The sequence below is a fragment of the Juglans regia genome, chromosome 14 (genome assembly GCF_001411555.2).
Source record: "Juglans regia cultivar Chandler chromosome 14, Walnut 2.0, whole genome shotgun sequence".
In the NCBI taxonomy this organism is placed as follows: domain Eukaryota; kingdom Viridiplantae; phylum Streptophyta; class Magnoliopsida; order Fagales; family Juglandaceae; genus Juglans; species Juglans regia.
Genome location: NC_049914.1, coordinates 4,681,516 through 4,700,588, shown reverse-complemented (window position 1 = coordinate 4,700,588; position 19,073 = coordinate 4,681,516). Strand labels below are relative to the sequence as shown.

The 19,073-nt window shown below is 31.9% G+C and overlaps 2 protein-coding genes, 1 long non-coding RNA gene and 3 other non-coding genes across 6 annotated transcripts; 1 reads left to right on the top strand and 5 right to left on the bottom strand.

Moving 5' to 3' along the window:
* Positions 1-1,093: 1,093 nt before the first annotated feature.
* Positions 1,094-2,821, top strand: LOC109008516 (pentatricopeptide repeat-containing protein At3g25210, mitochondrial). The gene has a single exon (XM_018988631.2). The coding sequence runs from the start codon at positions 1,171-1,173 to the stop codon at positions 2,344-2,346; it is 1,176 nt and encodes a 391-aa protein (XP_018844176.1). The 5' UTR covers positions 1,094-1,170; the 3' UTR covers positions 2,347-2,821.
* Positions 2,822-2,849: 28 nt separating this feature from the next.
* On the bottom strand, positions 2,850-5,418 carry LOC109008517 (non-functional NADPH-dependent codeinone reductase 2-like). The gene is made up of 4 exons (XM_018988632.2): positions 4,995-5,418; positions 4,008-4,251; positions 3,718-3,897; positions 2,850-3,343 (listed from the first exon to the last, which is right to left on the bottom strand). Exons 1-4 carry the CDS (start codon positions 5,327-5,329, stop codon positions 3,119-3,121), a joined length of 984 nt encoding a protein of 327 aa, XP_018844177.1. The 5' UTR covers positions 5,330-5,418; the 3' UTR covers positions 2,850-3,118.
* Positions 5,419-14,738: 9,320 nt separating this feature from the next.
* LOC109008518 lies at positions 14,739-18,722 on the bottom strand. Its single transcript, XR_001998948.2, has 2 exons — positions 18,563-18,722; positions 14,739-15,718 (listed from the first exon to the last, which is right to left on the bottom strand). It is a non-coding gene; the product is annotated as an uncharacterized LOC109008518 (long non-coding RNA).
* On the bottom strand, positions 16,230-16,308 carry LOC118344633. The gene has a single exon (XR_004798412.1). It is a non-coding gene; the product is annotated as a small nucleolar RNA R160 (small nucleolar RNA).
* On the bottom strand, positions 17,642-17,719 carry LOC118344635. Its single transcript, XR_004798414.1, has one exon. It is a non-coding gene; the product is annotated as a small nucleolar RNA R160 (small nucleolar RNA).
* Positions 17,940-18,017, bottom strand: LOC118344634. The gene has a single exon (XR_004798413.1). It is a non-coding gene; the product is annotated as a small nucleolar RNA R160 (small nucleolar RNA).
* Positions 18,723-19,073: the final 351 nt, after the last annotated feature.

Here is a 19,073-nt window from a genome sequence, read left to right as displayed (position 1 = left end):
TAAGGTGTGTATATTGCGATTCCACCTGGCCAATATTATTAGCAAACTCTTTAGTATTACTTGTTAAAAATTATATTCAACAGTCCTATATCACAAACCTTCTAAAGAAAAATAAATAAAAAAATAAAAATCTACATCAACAACTGTGTAGTGTAAAGTCACTGATTATAAGAACTAATTATTTATATAATTCAATTTCACTTGATAAAGAATCAACTTTAGATTAAATATTCTCTCAATTTCATCAAAATTCACATATTCAATATAATATAAGACTGAACTAAATCCATAAATTATAATTTTTACATATAATTTGTGAATCTCGAAGGATGGGGATGATTAAAAAACCCAATCTAATTAACCACTTGTACATCTATTTCTTAAGCAATGTATGTGAGAATTACTTCGGTTCCCAAAGGAAAATTAGAAAAAAAATGGAGAGAAATAATAATAATAATAATTATTAGTGTTTTAAATTTCATACCGTATGGGCTGGTACGGTCGAAATTTTTCGTACTGGCCCAGTGGCTGGTATAGGTATCCTAGGTGTTTCATACCGGCCGTATCGCCCTGTATTTTAGTTTGTACCGGCCGATATTTTAGCCTTTAATTTTTTTTTTATTTTTTCAAATTACAAGTTTATTTTTTGACTCTCAATTCATATTAGACTATTTATAATATATATGTATTTATATATAATTTATTCGTATATAGATTATTATTTTGGAATATAATTTATATATATTTATATATATATAATTTATTCTTATATCAACTATTCGAAAACGATATACGAAACGATATACGAAACGATACCCATATTAAAATATTTCGTTTCAGTACCTTGGCCAGTATGGTATTCAAAATGTTAATAATTATAATCAAGAGTAATACTAAAGAGAAGCCACTATAACAGTGCACACTTTATACTTACTGCGTAGCTGCTTCTAGTTAATTATTCTCAATACTCACTTAAAAAAATATATAATCTAAATAATATCATATCATATATACAAAATAGATACTTTTAATAATAATTTATATCTATATTTATTCTTATAATTTGGCCTACTCAACTTCGCTTGTTGGGCCTATTCTTAGAGTTCTGGCTTAACAAGACAATCTTATTCTCTGCGTCTCGGCTTCGCCTCTGTTGGTGTTACAGTGACAATGCCTTCAACCTTGCATCGCCTACTCATCTCCACTCTCCGCAACTCCAACCTTCTCTCACCTACGTTTCCGCCTCTCACCTCAACGCCCGTCCTCCTCTCACTTTGCCTCCGCTTCTTCTCCTCCTCACCCGGCCAACCCCAAGCTCAAACCTCCCAAACCCCAACTCCTCAGCCCCAAATCCCCAACCCCAAAACCAAAACCCCGTTGGAAAAGCAGTTTGAGACTTGGGTCCAGAAGCTCAAACCGGGGTTCAATCCCTCCGACGTCGAGTACGCCCTTTGGTCCCAATCCGATCCCGATCTCGCCCTCGACATCTTCAGATGGACCGCTCTGCAGCGTGGCTACAAACACAACCATGTTACCTACTTTACCATGATAAAGATCCTCATCGTGGGCAAGCGCTACCGCCACGCCGAGACAATCGTCGAAGAGGTACTCGCCGGCGCTTGTGATATTAGCGTGCCTCTTTACAACTCTATTATTAAGTTCTGTTGCGCTAGAAGATCTCTGTTCAATCTCTCCTTCGATGTTTATAAAAAAATGTATAATTCAGAGAATTGTAAACCCACGCTCGAGACTTATTCATTGTTGTTCAATTCATTGCTTAGAAGGTTCAACAAGTTGAATGTTTGTTATGTGTATTTGCATTCGGTCCGGTCGTTGGCAAGGCAAATGAAGGCTTTGGGTGTGATACCGGACACTTTCGTGTTGAATATGATTATAAAGGCATATTCAAAGTGCCTAGAAGTCGATGAGGCGATTCGAGTTTTTCGTGAAATGGGGCTGTATGGATGTGAGCCGAATGCATATACGTATGGGTATATAGCGAAGGGTTTGTGTGAGAAGGGAATGGGGGTTAAGGGTTATGACTTCTATAAGGAAATGAGGGAAAAGGGTTTGGTTCCGAGTAGCAGTACGTATATGATTGTGATTTGCAGTCTTGCGTTGGGACGGAGGTTTGAGGACGCGATTGATGCCGTCTTTGATATGTTCGGCAATTCGATGTCTCCTGATTTGTTGACATACAAAACATTGTTGGAGGGAATGTGTCGGGAAGGGAGGGGCAACGACGCCTTTGAACTGCTCGATGAAATGAGGAAGAGGGATCCTTCGATGAATGAGAAGACTTACAACGCTTTGCTGAATGGATTGCATTTCGTAAGTCGAGACTAGACTCTATATTCAGTCTTCTAAGAATTGAGTTCAAGACTTCAGCTGATACTACATCAGGAGCAAAGCAAGCATCTAGAAACTGTTAAATCTGTTCTGAAATATCCAACTCTATCCCTGGAAATTGCTGGATGTCAGATTGATAAAACGGTACCAGAATTGCCCTGAAGATGCGATTGCATTTTCTTCTGGATGGGTGTATTTTTTTTGTGACATTCTGGAATCTTTAAGAAAGGAGAGCAGTGTTGTTGTGCCGGCGGTTCTAACATTATATTTTGTGTTGACTTGGGTTTTGGCCAGATTTTACTTTATGAAATATACTTAAAGCATCTGGTGAATATTACGAGCAAAGAAGAAAGTTTTATCTTGACTGGGTGAATTGGAAACATCTGACATTCTGTGTTTGGAGGGTGTTAATTTTACCCAGAGCTCAAGCATTTGTACTCATTTGATGCAAATGGAAATGTTTGCCTATGAATATGGAAATGTATAAATAATAAAAATAATTTTTCTGGAGTAATATGACATTCTTTATTGGAGTTTTTACTCTACTCAAATCAAGAAGAAAATACATTGTCTCACTTTTCTCATCAAATCACGAAGAAATCTCGGTAGACTTTCTTACAGATGATGATGATGAGAAGGTTGGAGAATAAAGGTAAAATACATGCAAGGCAGGCAGTAACTGTCACATAGCAGGCTTTTATTCAAACCCTCTAAAGAAAGGGAATAGCAATATAGCATGCATCCTCTCAATTTAGAAGTCACTTAAATTTTACAGCTCTCCATCCCAAAGCTCTTCAATGGACTTGTAGGGTCCACGAGCAGAAACAAGTTCCTCCCTGATCATCATCTTGTGCTGCTTGATTTGACCAATCTTGTTAGAGTCATCCTCTGATAGCGCCCAGTCAAATATCTGCAGATTCTCCTTCAACCTCCCCTTGTTGTAGCTCTTCACAATTGGAGCTACCCCTTGCTCATAAATCCATCTAAGACAAACCTGCCATGGAGTAGGTATCTTAAGAGTTAGCTCAACACACACACACACACACACACACACACGTGTGTGTGTGTGTGTATTACATATGCAGACACAAACAATACAGATATGGGTTAAAGTTATATTGTGGTCCCTGAATGATCGGAAGTCTAGATGCAACCTCAACCAAAAAACTGAGTGAAATTATGTCCATGGCACATGGTTTTTTAACTCTGTTGGAAATTGGAATCCTTTATATTTTCCTCTTATATGATGATTTTTTTTCCCAAAATGCTCATATTTTTGTCCAATTTACTTATAAAAAATATATATATTTTTGTCCAAAAACAATTGAAGCTTGGGCCTTTACAGTCTTCAAAGTTACATGATACAACCTGGGCAACAGTCTTCCCTCGAGTTTTCGCAATCTCCTTGAGCGTTTCATTCTCCATGACATGGTTCGTGCCCCAACTACTTCCACTTGCTCCCAAAGGAGAGAAAGCGGACACGATAATGCCATTTGGCTTGCAAAACTCTATTAGCTTCTTTTGTTGCCAAACTGGGCTCATCTCCACCTGCACAAATAATCACCTTTTGAGTATTATTCTTTGTACATCGCACTTGCTCGTCGTCCACATGCACAGACACAAACAATAAATATAATGTTCGTGAAAAATAGACTCACCTGATTCACCGAAGGAGGAATGGTGGCTGTAGAGAGCAAGTTTTCAAGCTTCTTGCAGGAGAAGTTGCTGACTCCAATGGACTTCGTGAGGCCAAGTCTCTGGCACTCCTCCATGGCTGCCCACACAGACCCGAAGTCCATCGGCATCAGGTCCTGTTCATCAAAAGGGAATGCCGACTTCCCAGGTGTAACACTGATGGGCCAGTGGATTAGATAGAGGTCTAGGTATTCCAGCTGAAGAGCCCTGCACCCATTTGGTCACTCAAAACATGATTGGCTGGAACAACTATTTGATGAATTTATTTTCTGTGTTTGTTCGTAGGAGTTAATATAAAAGATAATGAGACCTCACATTTTCTTTCCTATTGCTCTTTGAATTTGGATTGAAAATATGAAAGAAATGATTCTTGCATAATCTAAAAATAAATAAATTTAATCAATTAACGATCATGTAATTTAATTAAAAATAAATTTAATTTTATAAAAATTAACTCTCTTTTATTTTTTGAATCAATTTTTAATTAAATTATAGAATTATGTTGGTTGATTGATTTTTTTTTTTAAATTATGCAAGAAATTCATATTCTAAAATTTTTTAATCTGATTCAAGTGGCAAAAAAAAAAAAAACATATATATACATACATATATATATATATGGATAGTATGTATCATTACTCATTCAAGTGGTTAAATGTATCATTACTCAAATTAGATAAATTGTTTAGAAGGCACCCTCCATTCTCTTTTGGTCATGCAGATCATGTAAGAATATTAAAAGGAAAATACTAAGTTACAAAGGAATTACGTTAAAATAATCTCATAAATTAGTGATATGATTAATTCGTTAATTATAAAAAAAATTTTATTATAAAATAGTTAGATAAACATACGTTAAAAAATAAAATCACCAATAATAATAATAATAAAGTCAAAGATGCATAATTGATAATCCTGCGCTTTGCTTGACCAGGAGTACTCAGTCTGACCGGATTGATTTCTGTAGAGCTGGAACAACAAGATCAGCATGAGCATCAGAAGGCCACAGCTTGGTAGTAATGAAAAGCTCGTCCCGAGAGCCAACAAGGCCGAGTCTAAGAGCTTCTGCAATAGCTTCTCCAAGAGCCTGCTCCGATCCATACGCGAAAGCCGTGTCAAAGTGCCTATAACCGAGCTTGATCGCCTCCAGGACGGCCGATATCAAGGTGGCGTTGGAGTCTGCTGCAGTGCCGCAGCCAATCACGGGCATGGCCTTGGGGCCGGTGGAAGAGTTCAGCACCACCTCCGGGATTCCAGTCGCTGCATTTGCTGTGGCACTGTCCATAATTGCTTAGAGAATAAGGTGAACCTAATTTTATGGGGACATCGGGGAGCTTAAATGGGGACCGTTTTGGACGACGATAATATATTAATATCAGGCTTATCAGCCGCCCAACTATTTTATAATTGATTTTAAATCAGTCAATAAAATTATGATATTTTATAAAAGAATAATATTATATATCACACTTTTATCTTATTTTGATCATACTAAATAATATGTGACATATTTATTATTATTATATAATAAAGAAATATATAATAAATAATTGTTTAATAATGATAAATATGTCACATCATATTTAATGGAATGAAAATAAGATGATAATATGATGTATAAAATTTTTTTCTATAAAAATATATTTTTATTTTTATTTAATTATTATTTATTTTAAATAAAATAATTGTAAAATTAATTATAAATTTATCATTATTTTTCTTTTACCTTGTTTAAAAAGACAAGTTTAGTCAAGGTCAGTAAAAAATGCTTTCCATGTTTTTTTTCTCTCTCTTTTCTTTTTGTTTCAGCTATTATTACACGATCTTTCACTTTTCTGCTTTTTATTCTAAAAAAATGTTACTTTGTTCACTTTATTTATCTTCATTTTAATATTTTATATATTTTATATTTTATATTTTATTTAATAATTAAGAAAATAATTATTAATATTTTAATATTTTTAAATTTTTAAAAAATATTTTAAAATAATAAATAAATAAAATAATAATAAATAAAATAATAATTTTTAATTAACAGTAAGATTAAACGGTGCACTCTGAATAGCAGAGTAGCACCGCTCTTTATTTTGCCATGCCTAAACTTATTTTTTTGGGGGTCCGTACCAATAAAAAGTACTGACTAGCTCTACCGATGAAGGTAATATTTTCTCTTTATATATATATATATATATATTAAACATCTTTAAGCATGTATTTTTTTTAAATTTAATTCACTAATAAATACTTTCTTAATCGTTTTTAAAAAAAAAAAAAAAATTAAGTATCTGTCGGTCCAATTCATCGGCCCCCTACAGTTTCCTTTGTATTTTCCCGTAGACTTGTTCGCTTTTGGCTCATTGGCCACGATTTCTGAAAGCTTTTTATCTTGATTTTAAAATCTAAAACGGAAGATACAGAGACGTGAATGCATTTTACACCATTTTCTAATAGAAAAATGATAAATACACGTTTTTTTTATAATATTTTATACAATTATATATTAAAAAGAAAATTATTTTTATAAACTAATTTGTAAAAGTAATATTATTTTATTAAAATATATTTATTTTATAATATGTGTTGTGAAATATATTGTAAAATGAATTGAGTATCATTACTCTTATATTAAAAAAAAAAAACACAAAATAGCAGAAAGAAGAAGACGACGTCGTCTTCACCGACAGATCCATCTTTGCCATCTTTAAAAAAGTCAATTCATTTGAACAACGTGAACTCCGTCGGTAAATATAATAATCTCAATTCATTTGAATTAAATATAATAATCTCAATTCATTTGAATTGGCGGGAAAGTCAATATATTTTTTAGTAAATATATTGAAAAAGTCAATTCATTTGAACAACGTGAACTCCGTCGGTAAATATAATAATCGTCTTCTCCGTTGGTGGGCTGCTCGTGTTTTAATTTTTTTTTTTATTATTTTTACCTCCTGGGATATTTATTGTCCATATAATTTATATATGTTCTTTTGATGATTGAGTACGGAAAAGTGAACATTAAAGTTATGTTTGGATGTTGAAGTGAGTTGAGATGATAAAATATTGTTATAATATTATTTTTTAATATTATTATTATTTTGAGATTTGAAAAAGTTGAATTTTTTATTATATTTTATATTGAGATTTGAAAAAGTTGTAACGATAAGTTGAGATGAGTTGAGAGATATTTGATAACCAAACGAAGCGAGATGTGAGGTTGATAAAAAAAAAATAAGTTTAGTAAGTAAATATTTTTTAGAGTATTTTTAGACTAAAAAAAAAAAAGGTATTCTTTTGGTGGAATTTTGAACTCAACCACTTGTGAAGAGTTGGTTCGGGCTATAAGACAATCAGTTAGGCTGTTGTATCTTGAAAGAGTTAAGTCAAGATGAATTCTGTTACACCGGTTAATTTGAAATTTTATACATAGTAGAGGGCATGAATATCCTTAAGAAGAGCGATATTTTCGTGTTTCAGTCCAAACTGATTTAGTTTTAATTTTAATTTAATTATATTATTGTATATTTCACCAATAATTTTAAAGAGATTCAGCATAGAGCCAACAACTAAAAAACCTATGGAAAATATTGGAAATCGCAACAAGCCCTTCTGTTTCAAAGGAACTCATTTTAAGAGATGGAAGTACAATGTGCTCTTCTATCTAAGTCTTCTCAACATTTTTTATGTTCTCACTATAAAGAATCCTAGCAAGATCACTACCAAGAACATGACTGAAGCACAAGTGAAAGCTCACGAAGAAAAGATTGAAAAATATACCAAAGATGAGTATAATTGTTGATGTTATCTTTTAAATTGTCTTGTTGATCAATTTTATGATTACTACAATACTACTTACACCTCTACAAATCAAATTTAGAAAGCTTTACAGGATAAATATGATACAGCAAAAGTCGGAGTGAAGAAATATGCGGCAAGTCGATTCTTTCGATATGAAATGGTAAATGAAAAAGCCGTTGCAGAGTAAGAGCAAGATTTTCAAATGGTTGTAGCTGAAGTTAGATCCGAAGGTATCAAGATTTGAGATAATCTAATTGTTTGTGGCATCATCGACAAGCTACCACCTTCATGGAGAGAGTTTCAAAACCATAAACAAAAGAATACATCCTTGGAAATCTTAATCACACGTATTCATTTAAAGGAGGAAGCTAGAGGTCAAGATGATTTGGTGTTTCAAAATGGTAATGAGGATTCCATGACAAAGGTAAACTTAATTTTTGAAAATGGTAGCTTGTCCAAAGGTCAAAATACAAGAAATAGTTTTTTGAAATTGCAAATAAAATATTTCAAAAAATTTAGTAGACCTGACAAAAAGGGCTTTCAAAATAAGAACCAATGATCTCTTCACAAAACCAAGCTTGTTTTGTCTGTGGCAAAATTGGGCACTTTGCTTGAATTTGTAATTTTTGAAAGTGAGAAAATAATAATCCTAAAGTTAATACAACTGAGGAGTTGTTTGTAACAATGATCACAGACATTAACATGGTTTAATTTCTTGAAGGGTGGTGGGTAGATTATGGTGCTAATAGGCATGTTTGCTATGATAAAGATTGGTTAAAAAATCTTACTCCATTTGAAGAAGATAAGACTACTATGCTTGGTGATTCAAGTAAAACCGAGGTTATTGGGAGTAAATGTTATTTACGTCGGCTGCATCTATTGTCTTTATTGCCATTTGGTTTTATAAAGCGTATTTGGTATTAATTTGTGGACTCAGTGATATAACTGAAAGCCTTTCGGATCAATTTTTAATAACGTACACAATTTTGAGTTGAATTTGGATATATATATATATATATATATCTGCTTATATCTTAAAAGTGTCTATAACACCAACAGCAATAAACAATTTAAAATAGTGATTCAGCATCTTCTTCTTATGTTGTTCATTTCAAAACAGTGATTCAGAGTCTTCTTCTTCTGTCGTTCATTTCCTTCATATTTTCTTTCATTTCGGTTACATTTTTACTTCTTAGTTAAATGTTAAACATCTAGTTAGCTCTTGTTCCGATAGTCTAAAATATCTAGCCTTGATAGAAGGGATAGAGTGCAAAATATTTTTTACAATCTGCAGACGTTTCATACTCAAGTAGAGGAAGAAAAATTTCTTGACGTGCTGTTTGAGAGTTTTCTTCTCGCCGTTTGGTATGCAAAAATTTCTCTTTTCACTTATGCATCTTGTTTTTCTTCTTCTCTTTCTCGCATATTTATTTTCTTTCTATGGCTCAATCGCATTTTCTTTCTTCGGCTCAACAACATAGGTATATTTATTCTTCTTCTTCGTTTCCCTTTGTTCTTGTATGATTTCTTTCTTCATTTCAAATATATTTTTGCATCTCTGTTTTGTTTCTTCTTCGTTTCTTTTTTATTTGACGAGAGGAAGAGAGAGAGTTGTCGTGTGCGTCTGAATGGTAGTGTGCAACGGAGAGGGAAAGGGAAGTTCGTGGTGGTCGGGTCTGGTAGAAATTGTCGCTGGTGTGAAGTGGTGGAGGTGTGGTGGCCTGGGTGGCCGCCTACGGCTGCGCTGGTTGAGAGAAACCAATTTCGGATGGATTTCCGCGGGGGATAGATAGGGCTGCGCGTGGGGGACAGCGGTGGTGGCTGGGTTGGTTGCCGGCATGAGGGGGAGTCGCCTATGGTGGTCGTGACGGTAGGTGGCCGCGTACGGCGGCTCCGGTTGAGAGAAATGGGAGAAACCCATTTCGGCTGGGTTTTCGCGGGGGAGACATAGGCTGCGCGTGGGGGACATCGATGGTGCCTTGGTTGGTCGTTGGCGTGAAAGGGACTCCACGGTGGTGGCAGTGAGACTGGCCGGCGCACGGCGGCACCGAGCTGGGCTGAAAGAGAACGGACCGTGAGGATGAATCGGGCCACAGAGAGAGATAACGTGAGGAAAAAAAAAATAATAAAATCATTATAAATTCACTACAAAAAAATAATATATGTTGAAAAATATCTAATTATTTGTTATTAATAAATAATGGTCAATTCTTTTTTTTTTTTTTTTGCATAAACTTGAATATATAATCTAATGTTACAATGTAAGTAGAAATGTTTAGGTAGAAAATAGCTCTAGATGGAAAATTCAGTAATGTCTCTAATAACATCAGTATCATAGTAAAAATCATTATAAATTCATTATAAAAAAATAATATATGTTGAAAAATATCTAATTATTTGTTATTAATAAATAATAGTCAATTTTTTTTTTTTTTTGCATAAAGCTGAATATATAATATAATGTAGGTAGGAATGTTTAGATAGAAAATAGCTCTAGATGGAAAAGTCAGTAATGTCCCTAATAACATCAGTATCATAGTAAAAATCATTATAAATTCACTACAAAAAAATAATATATGTTGAAAAATATCTAATTATTTGTTATTAATAAATAATAGTCAATTCTTTTTTCTTTTTTTTTTTTGTTTGCATAAAACTGAATATATAATACAATGTAGGTAGGAATGTTTAGATAGAAAATAGCTCTAGATGGAAAATTCATTAATGTCCCTAATAACATCAGTATCATAGTAGACAAATAAATATAAAAGAATTATCTGCATGTCAACTATTTTGAAACAAATCAAATTTCCAGTATGCTCATCTTAAATGGATTCATTTCCAATAGCCAGGAATCAAACGGAATAAAAAATAATAATAATAATGACTTCAAACCCAATGTATTTAACCATCAGTAGATAATGTGCAATGATTGGTAGAATTACTCCATGGTATCAAAATTAATAATTATAAGCTATTGCATATTTAATATGAATAATACAAGAAAAAAACTTTAAAGCACACATAGGTGTTCAAAAGGCATACGTCAGAATGATTTGGAACACTTTCAATTCTTCAGGTATGTTTCGGTCGTTACCAAAAGAGAGATAATAATAAAATAATAAATAAGAGAATATTAGACTGGGCTTTTGGGTGGACTTGGACTTTTAGCTCGTACAAGATAGCTTGGCTTGTTGTAGGTATCAGGGTCATTGGTGTTGGACTTGGATATGCCCACAAGAGAGTTGATCAATCCCAATTAATATATATGTTGAAGAACATTGACAGTAATTTGAAGGTCGATTCAAGATAGATTGGAAACTATTATTTACTTTTAAAAAATAATATGGTATATATTACTCTCTTGGTGTGGTATAATTTTTAATTTTTCAATTTATTTCCAATCTTTCTTTCTTTTTTTTTTCTTTTTTTTTTTTAAAAAAAAGAAATGAACCAAATATAGAAGAAAATGACCATGAGTGTGATATTAGTGTAGAACTTTTTCGAGAAAAAAAAAAAAAAAGGCTCGAGGGAAAGGGGTAGTTGCTGATCAACAGGTTAAATTTGTCATTGGGATAGCTTAAATAAATATGTATTCTTGATTTTTTTTTAATTGTTTTTGGCATTTGTATTTTTTAAAAAAATACACAAGAAATGCATTAAAAAAAAACATACTACACCATTCGGTACCGAATGTTGGTAGGAATACCACTCCTCTTAAGAACATATTTGGGTAATGAAATGAGATAAAAATTTAGTGAATAATAATGAAATGGTTTGTAAATAGTAGTGGAAAAGATTTGCGTTAAAATGTTTTATTAGATTTTGAAAAATAAGAGAGAAATAGTTGAATAAAAATATTATAAAGTTAAAAAATTGTTTGAATATAATTTAATATGATTTTTATTTTGAAATTTTAAAAAATTTGTATTTTATATTTAAATAATATTTAAAAAAAGAATTAAAAATTTTTGAGATTTTCTTATTTCGTCTAACTTTACTAACAAGCCCAAAAACAAAAGGAGCTGAGATCAGGGGCTAAAACAAGAAAAGAAAGTCCAAGCCTAAGCAATAAAAAAGGGACTTTTTTAGTTCAGACAAGGTTCGAGTGGGTTGTGAACAAAGTGAAATAGTATAAAATATGTACGTCAAACCGGCCTACGTTTATGTTTATTCAATTAGTAGTTTCTAATTATAATAATTTATATTATCTTCATAGACCTTATCATTAAATTCTCTTCTTCTATACTATATGTTTATATTTTAGAACAATTTAATACAGGACAAACGTGCCTCGCACGTAACTTCACTGCTAATGTATATATATATATATATATATATATATATACTAGGTGAAAATAACGTGCAATGCACGTTTGATGTGAATTTTAAATTTTAATATATTTAACACATCATTAAATTTTTTAAGTAGAAAAATGATGCTTAAATTTAAAATTTAAAATTTAATGAAAGCTTAAATTAATAATGTAAATTTCAATACTAAAATTTCATAACAAAGTAAAAAAGGGTGAAAGTTTTTTAAAATAGAACTTTAACATGCTATATCCACTTAGAAAAAAGAATTATAAGAAGAGAAAGAGACAACTGCATCAGAACCTCATAAACAGGGAGAGAGACATTGAGATTTGTGCAAAAGAAAAAAAAAAAAAAGATCTTGAGTGGATCACCGTGATTTAAAGCAAAGGCGTCAAGAATTTATAAGCTCGATAGATCATTAATACAGATTCTGAACAGCGTTATCTTTAACGTTAACTTTAACGAAAAAAAATAAAAATCATTAAAACAAGATTTTTCGTTAGATAGCTTCTTTATATATATAAAGATATAAAGATATATATATATATATATATAATATATATATATATATCTCTCTCTATATAAAGAGCCTATGAAACGAAATTTTCTTGTTTTAACAGAAATTTATTGTTTTAACGGAATATGTTGGTTTTCATTAACTTTCTATCCGTTTGTAATAATTACAGAACACATGGATACAATTGTATTTTCATTTACATTCTATTTATGGCTACTTTTATGATTTCTATTGGTTTCTATTCCACTATTAATATATTTAAATATGCCAACAAAGCAGATTTATTATAATAATAATCATGGATTCAATTTTCAATTTGAAAATACGTTATAATAAGAAAACAGATTTATGTAGATTTGTTTTTTCGTATTCATTATAATAGAAAAGCATTATAATAATTTACAAATAGCCTATCTTTCAATAGCTTTTAAAATATATATTAGTAATAAAATATTAAGATATATGTATTTTATTTTTATTTTAATAAAATATATTAATTCTTTGAACTGCACATACGTACCTCAGGCACGTAACATCTTACTAGTGTATATATATATAAAAAAGCCGTTTTACAATCCTTTGCGCAACATGCATTACACGTGATTTTTAATTATTAATAAAGACGCAGCATGTTTTTAATTATTAAACCAATTGGCCGCCACTACAATCCTTTGCGCTACATGCTTTACACGTGATTTTGCAGCCACTCTTTCAAACGCAATTGGATGACTCTCGAGAAATGAGGGTACGTCTCTTTGTGATCATCATGATGAATTAATTGACAACCTAATAAAATAAATTGAAAAGAAAAAATAATGTCTTAAATGAAGTTTAACCATGGCCATGGGTATGCAGGTTTTAATCAAATTTGTCAACACTATCTTTCGGTTCTATTCTTGAGATTCCACTTCTTCGGTGATGACAAGTCATCTTTTGTTCCGAAAATGAGACTTCACAAGAGAATCGCATTGGATACCAGTTTAAAGTGGGAAAATCAAAAGGAGGGCGTGCTAAAGAAGAGAATGAAGAGGCCGCTCGACATAATTTCACTAAGTTTGATCTGCCAAAAAAAAAGATAAATGATATTTACAGTTATAAAGTGTATAAATACTGTGTACTCATTTAAAAAAATATATATATATCTACATAAAAATTTAATTTTTTAACAATAGATCACCATCTTTTTTAAAATAAATATTCGATACTTGGTATTCTCAAAATTAATTTTTTAAAACATCTTTAATTATTAAAAAATAAAAATATATATAACCACTTACTTAATCATAAAAAAATAAAAAATACAAATAAAAATATATAAATGAATACATTTGATAGACATATTTAGTAGTCATACTATCATTTTCTTTCTTTTATTGCATCACCATTTATCAATTTCAAATTCAAAAATTTAAGTTCAGTACTCACCTGGTCCCAAGAAATATTGATATTTTTTTTCATATGTAAAGGAATTTAAGGAGGTTTTGATAATATAATTGAAATATAAATAGCCAGCACTTAACTTAAATCAGACTGGCAGACCATACATAACTTTGGACTGGAAAGCCATTCTAGCAAGTAACTGATCACCTATTAAAACAAACTCCGAAAGCCATTGTGGATGAAGATTCTGAGTTTAAACTTTGATTGCATTCGGATGTTGAGCCGAACTCATGAGTTCAGTTAAGTTTAATTATTTATGAATAATAATAAATTAAATAATAAAAAAAATTATATAAAATCCATTTAAATTGAGTTTAAAATGTATTTAAATGATAAGATAATTTTAATACATTTTATAAAAAGTCGAAGAAAGTTGTAAGCCTCACATATAAAAATGTGTTAAATTACAAAATATTATGAATCACACGTATAAAGAAACTTTGAGTTCAAATAAATTTAATATTTTGAGAATTAAATATTTAAATATTAGATTCATATTAAATTAAACTAAACTAAACTGAGTTCAACTTAGTCTTGCAATCAAATGCAACCAAACCAATCATGTTTTAATACAATTTAAGAGATGCAGAATTCTCTTCTCATATCACAAGTCGTATTTCCTAGATCTTGGCCAAACTTCAAAATATGATTAGACAGCCGTTTAAGATGATCAAAGAAGAAGATAATTTATTTTTGGGTAAGTAGCTGGGGAGAAGACTCAGAACGACATAATGATAATGCCACACATTTTCAGGCTAGTAAAATATGATAGCCCTAATCCTGTTAAATCTGTCAAACACTTGAACATCAAGGAGAGGATCAACCAAATTTGATAATCCATCCAACACCAGCGTTCTAGTTTGAAGACGAGATACCTATCAGCAGTCGTACTGCGTCTATCAACCAAATGCTAGACAGAAGCCTTCCCACTTAACACACTCAGCACAACCTCCAGCTCAGCAACATTTATATTGTCAATTTTACCCTTATTTCAAACAGATGGCCTTTCTTTCTCAGAAATCCTTCAGCGTTCCTCCTTCCTCCGTCAGCGTTCTAGTGAGCACCAAGGTCGAAGATTGCTCAGCCTTCAGTCAGAAAGCCAAGCCACTGAATTCTGATAAACCCTTCCAGTATTTTCTCCTTCCATTTTCCCTTCAAGGTTCTGGCAAGCAGTTGAGGTTTTCGTATTTTCTCCTTTCATTTTCATCTGTGACTTGTGCTATGATTTATGCTACTGTTTTCTCTCTGGTTCACTTCCATTTTCTCCTTTAAGGTTTCATATTTGCTCTGTTCTGACAACAAATCAAGAACTAGAAGCTAGAGAGGTTGAGAAAGGGCTGTAGATCTGACTCAGGAAGTTCAAATCTCATTTAAAATTCTCCAAGCCGCCCACCCAATCCACAACACCTCAGATCAGATTGAAATGATGCAAATCACACAATAGCTACAAATACAGAGCGGATGCAAAACTTATTCTTGCAGGAAAAATTGATTTTGGGTATCCCTTCTAAGAACCAACAGTTGCAACCATCTTGAACCTTTAATCAATACCACTTGTCTCTGTCAGTCTAAAGAGAATCGCAACTCCAGTTCAATGCGCAAACCCTGAAACGTCGTCTCCAATAATTCTATGCGGCTGAAGAATAAGTAAGAAGAACTACTAACAAGAAGAAAGAAGGACCAGAAATTGTATGCTATAACTTCTGTTCTTTTTTTTTATTAATAAAAATTACTCCACATCACCTCGAAGTTAGGGGTGTGCGGAGTGTGCAAAAATAATAAAGGGCTTATTTGTAGCAAAACCTTAAAAATTAAAGAATAAATATAGATGATGTGGTATCATATAGACCACACATCTCTTCAAGTGAGTGTTGAGAACAATCAACTAGAAGCAACCACACAGTGAGTGCAAAGTGTGCACTGCTATAGTGGTTTCTCTATAACATTACTCAAAATTAAAATCAATATGGCCAAAAATGGCATCAGTATGAAAATTTTCAACTCAATGTCACTTCACCCACCAAGAGACATAGTGACAGTGTGATTTCAGAGAGATTTAAACTAAAATGTTCAGTCGAATTATAGACTAAAATAAGGGCTTCAGCAAGGTCAGTAAAACAATCAGAGAACTTTGAAGACCAATATGATATGAGGTTCTACATCATATTCAGACAAAAGAATTTCATCATTTTGCTTTGCTCTCTTGCCAGAAGCTTGTCCCTAGAAACCATGAATGAAGAAATCGCAAAGATAGCTTCATAGAGGCCAATGGAGATACACGAACATCATACATGAAATGTAAGAATTGCCATACTCAAATTATTTTTATACAATTGAATTTATTTTTAATTATATTATATTATTACGTTAGTTGATTCAATTTATTTTTTTCTAGATTATGCAAGAAGGTCATGTTTTAAGATTTTTAATCAAGATTCAAAGAGCAAAAAAAAAAAAAAAAGAAATAGCTAGATAGTAAAGCAATAGAGTACTGCAATTCGGGACCCAAAAAATGTTCCGAATAGTGTAATTTTTTAATCATCATAAACATTTTTAAAAAAAATAAAAAATTCACAACATCATTAAAAAATATTTTTTTAATCATTTGATAAAAAAAAAAAAAAAAAAATCCCATTCGGGACATTTTTTAAGTCCCGAATTCGGTACTCAAAGCATTTCTCAAAGCAATAATAAAGGAGGTGCAAGGCCATCACTACCCAACACTTAAACATCAAAGAGAGGATCAACCAAATTTGACAATCCATCCAACGTCAGGTTAACCTTCAGAACGCAAACCTCTGGCATACAAGTACATAACAGACCATGAATTTTTGTGCCATCATTCACTTAAATTCCATGGAAAGTTGTGAATAAAAACTTGAATCTCAATTCATTGCCAAGTGAATAATAAATACAGAGAATCCCCAAAGCATTCAATTTATCTGTATAGAAATTGGAATGAAACCTTCTAATTATTCAAAGAAACTCAAGAAACAAAGCATTCAATTTATCTGTTATGCATGTGCAAGAATGCAGAAAAAACAGATTCATGAACACTTGCGACACTTGCGGTATTCATTCAAAATTAAACATTTAACAAATTCAGAGATTGAGAGAAAAGGAATAAACATCAACTAAGGATTAAAAATTAAAATCAATATGGCCAAAAATGGCATTAGTTTGAAAATATTCAACTCAATGTCACTTCACCCACAGAGAGATATAGAGTGTGAGGGTGATCTCAGAGAGATTTATGTGCCGTTTGGATAGTAAGTTGAGATGAGATGAGATTAGTTGGGATGAAAGTTGAATAACATATTATTAGAATATTATTTTTTAATATTTATTATTGTTTTAAGATTTGAAAAAGTTGAATTGTTTATTATATTTTGTATGGGAATTTAAAAAAAATTATAATGATGAGATGAGATCAAACAATTTCACTATCCAAATGAGGCCTTATGGACTTAGAGAGAAAGTGTTCAGTCGAATTATAGACCAAAATAAGGGCTTCAGCAAGGTCAGTAAAACAATCAGAGAACTTTGAAGACCAATATGATATGAGGTTCTACATCATATTCAGACAAAAAATCTCATCATTTTGCTTTTCTCTCTTGCCAGAACCAGCTTATCCCTAGAAACCATGAATGAATAAATCACATAGATAGCTTCATAGAGGCCCATGGAGATACACGAACATCATATATGAAATGTAAGAATCGCCATACACGAATTTGCTTTGCTGATTCAATTAATTAAGTAAACAAGATATTATAAAGATTCGCTAGATGAATTAAGTACGAAGGCTTGAGAGGCAGGTCAGCAGAGCAATCAGAGAACTTTGAAGACCAATCTGATAAGGATTCTACATGATGTTCAGATATGATAGACTCATCATTTTGCTATGCTTTCCTGCCAGAACATCTTATCCTCAGAAACCATGAAAAAAGAAATCATATTGATAGCAGACAGACCATCACTCTACATGAAAAAACTAAAACTTGAGGACCCCATAGTGCAAGCAACAGAACTATCAAACAGCTGTGCAGAAAGCAGGTTCAAACGCAAGATTTGGGCGTTTCTTATTCTCAGAACAGCAGCAGCGAGCAGTCCATCCTAAAAATGAATTACTTCCAAAATAAATGCACAAACGGTGGTTTATACTCAATGCATCTCCTATTAATTCCATTATTTGTGGCATTAACAGAGTAGTACAAGGAGTTTTTCCTTCATCGCACAGCGTAAATACGGTTACTGCCACTCTCAATATAGCACCCTATAAAATCCTTTTCTCGATGTTTCCTTGCCGCTAGACTTGAAGAAGCAAGGGGCTATCTGGTGCATAACTACCGGATAATATATCCATTTTTTTCAAACGAAAACAAGAAGAAAGTAAAAGAAAAAAAAAACAAGGTAAATTAACCGAATTAGCAGGATGTGACGAGATACCTATCAGCAGTCGTACTGCGTTTTAAGGGTTTCTCTTACGATTTCTTCCGTTCTTTCTGGAACTTTATCCTTGACGGCTGAGAAACTCAGCCTGAGATGATATGAGCTTATCACTGGCGCTTTTATAGGGCGTCGGGGAGTATGGGGTAACGGGTTTTGATATCGGTTTAGGGTTTTATAATAGGAAACTGTTAGATCTCTCGCTAGAGTCTCGCAAGTGTATTTTTACGTGGTTTTTCAAATTTTTTGTTATATAAAATTTTTTAATAATTTTTAATATTTTAAAAATATAAAAAAATATAATATTTTAAAAAAGTATTTTTTTTTAATTTTTTTATGATTTTTTATTAAGAATATATTTTTTAATAATATATTCTATTTTTATTTTTTTTAAATATTTAAAAGTATCAAAAAATCTATTTAAAAAATAACTTTAAAAAATACATATAAAACAATACTATATCCCAACGGGAGCCCTCAACGGGCTGTAGCATTGTCCTTTATAATATAA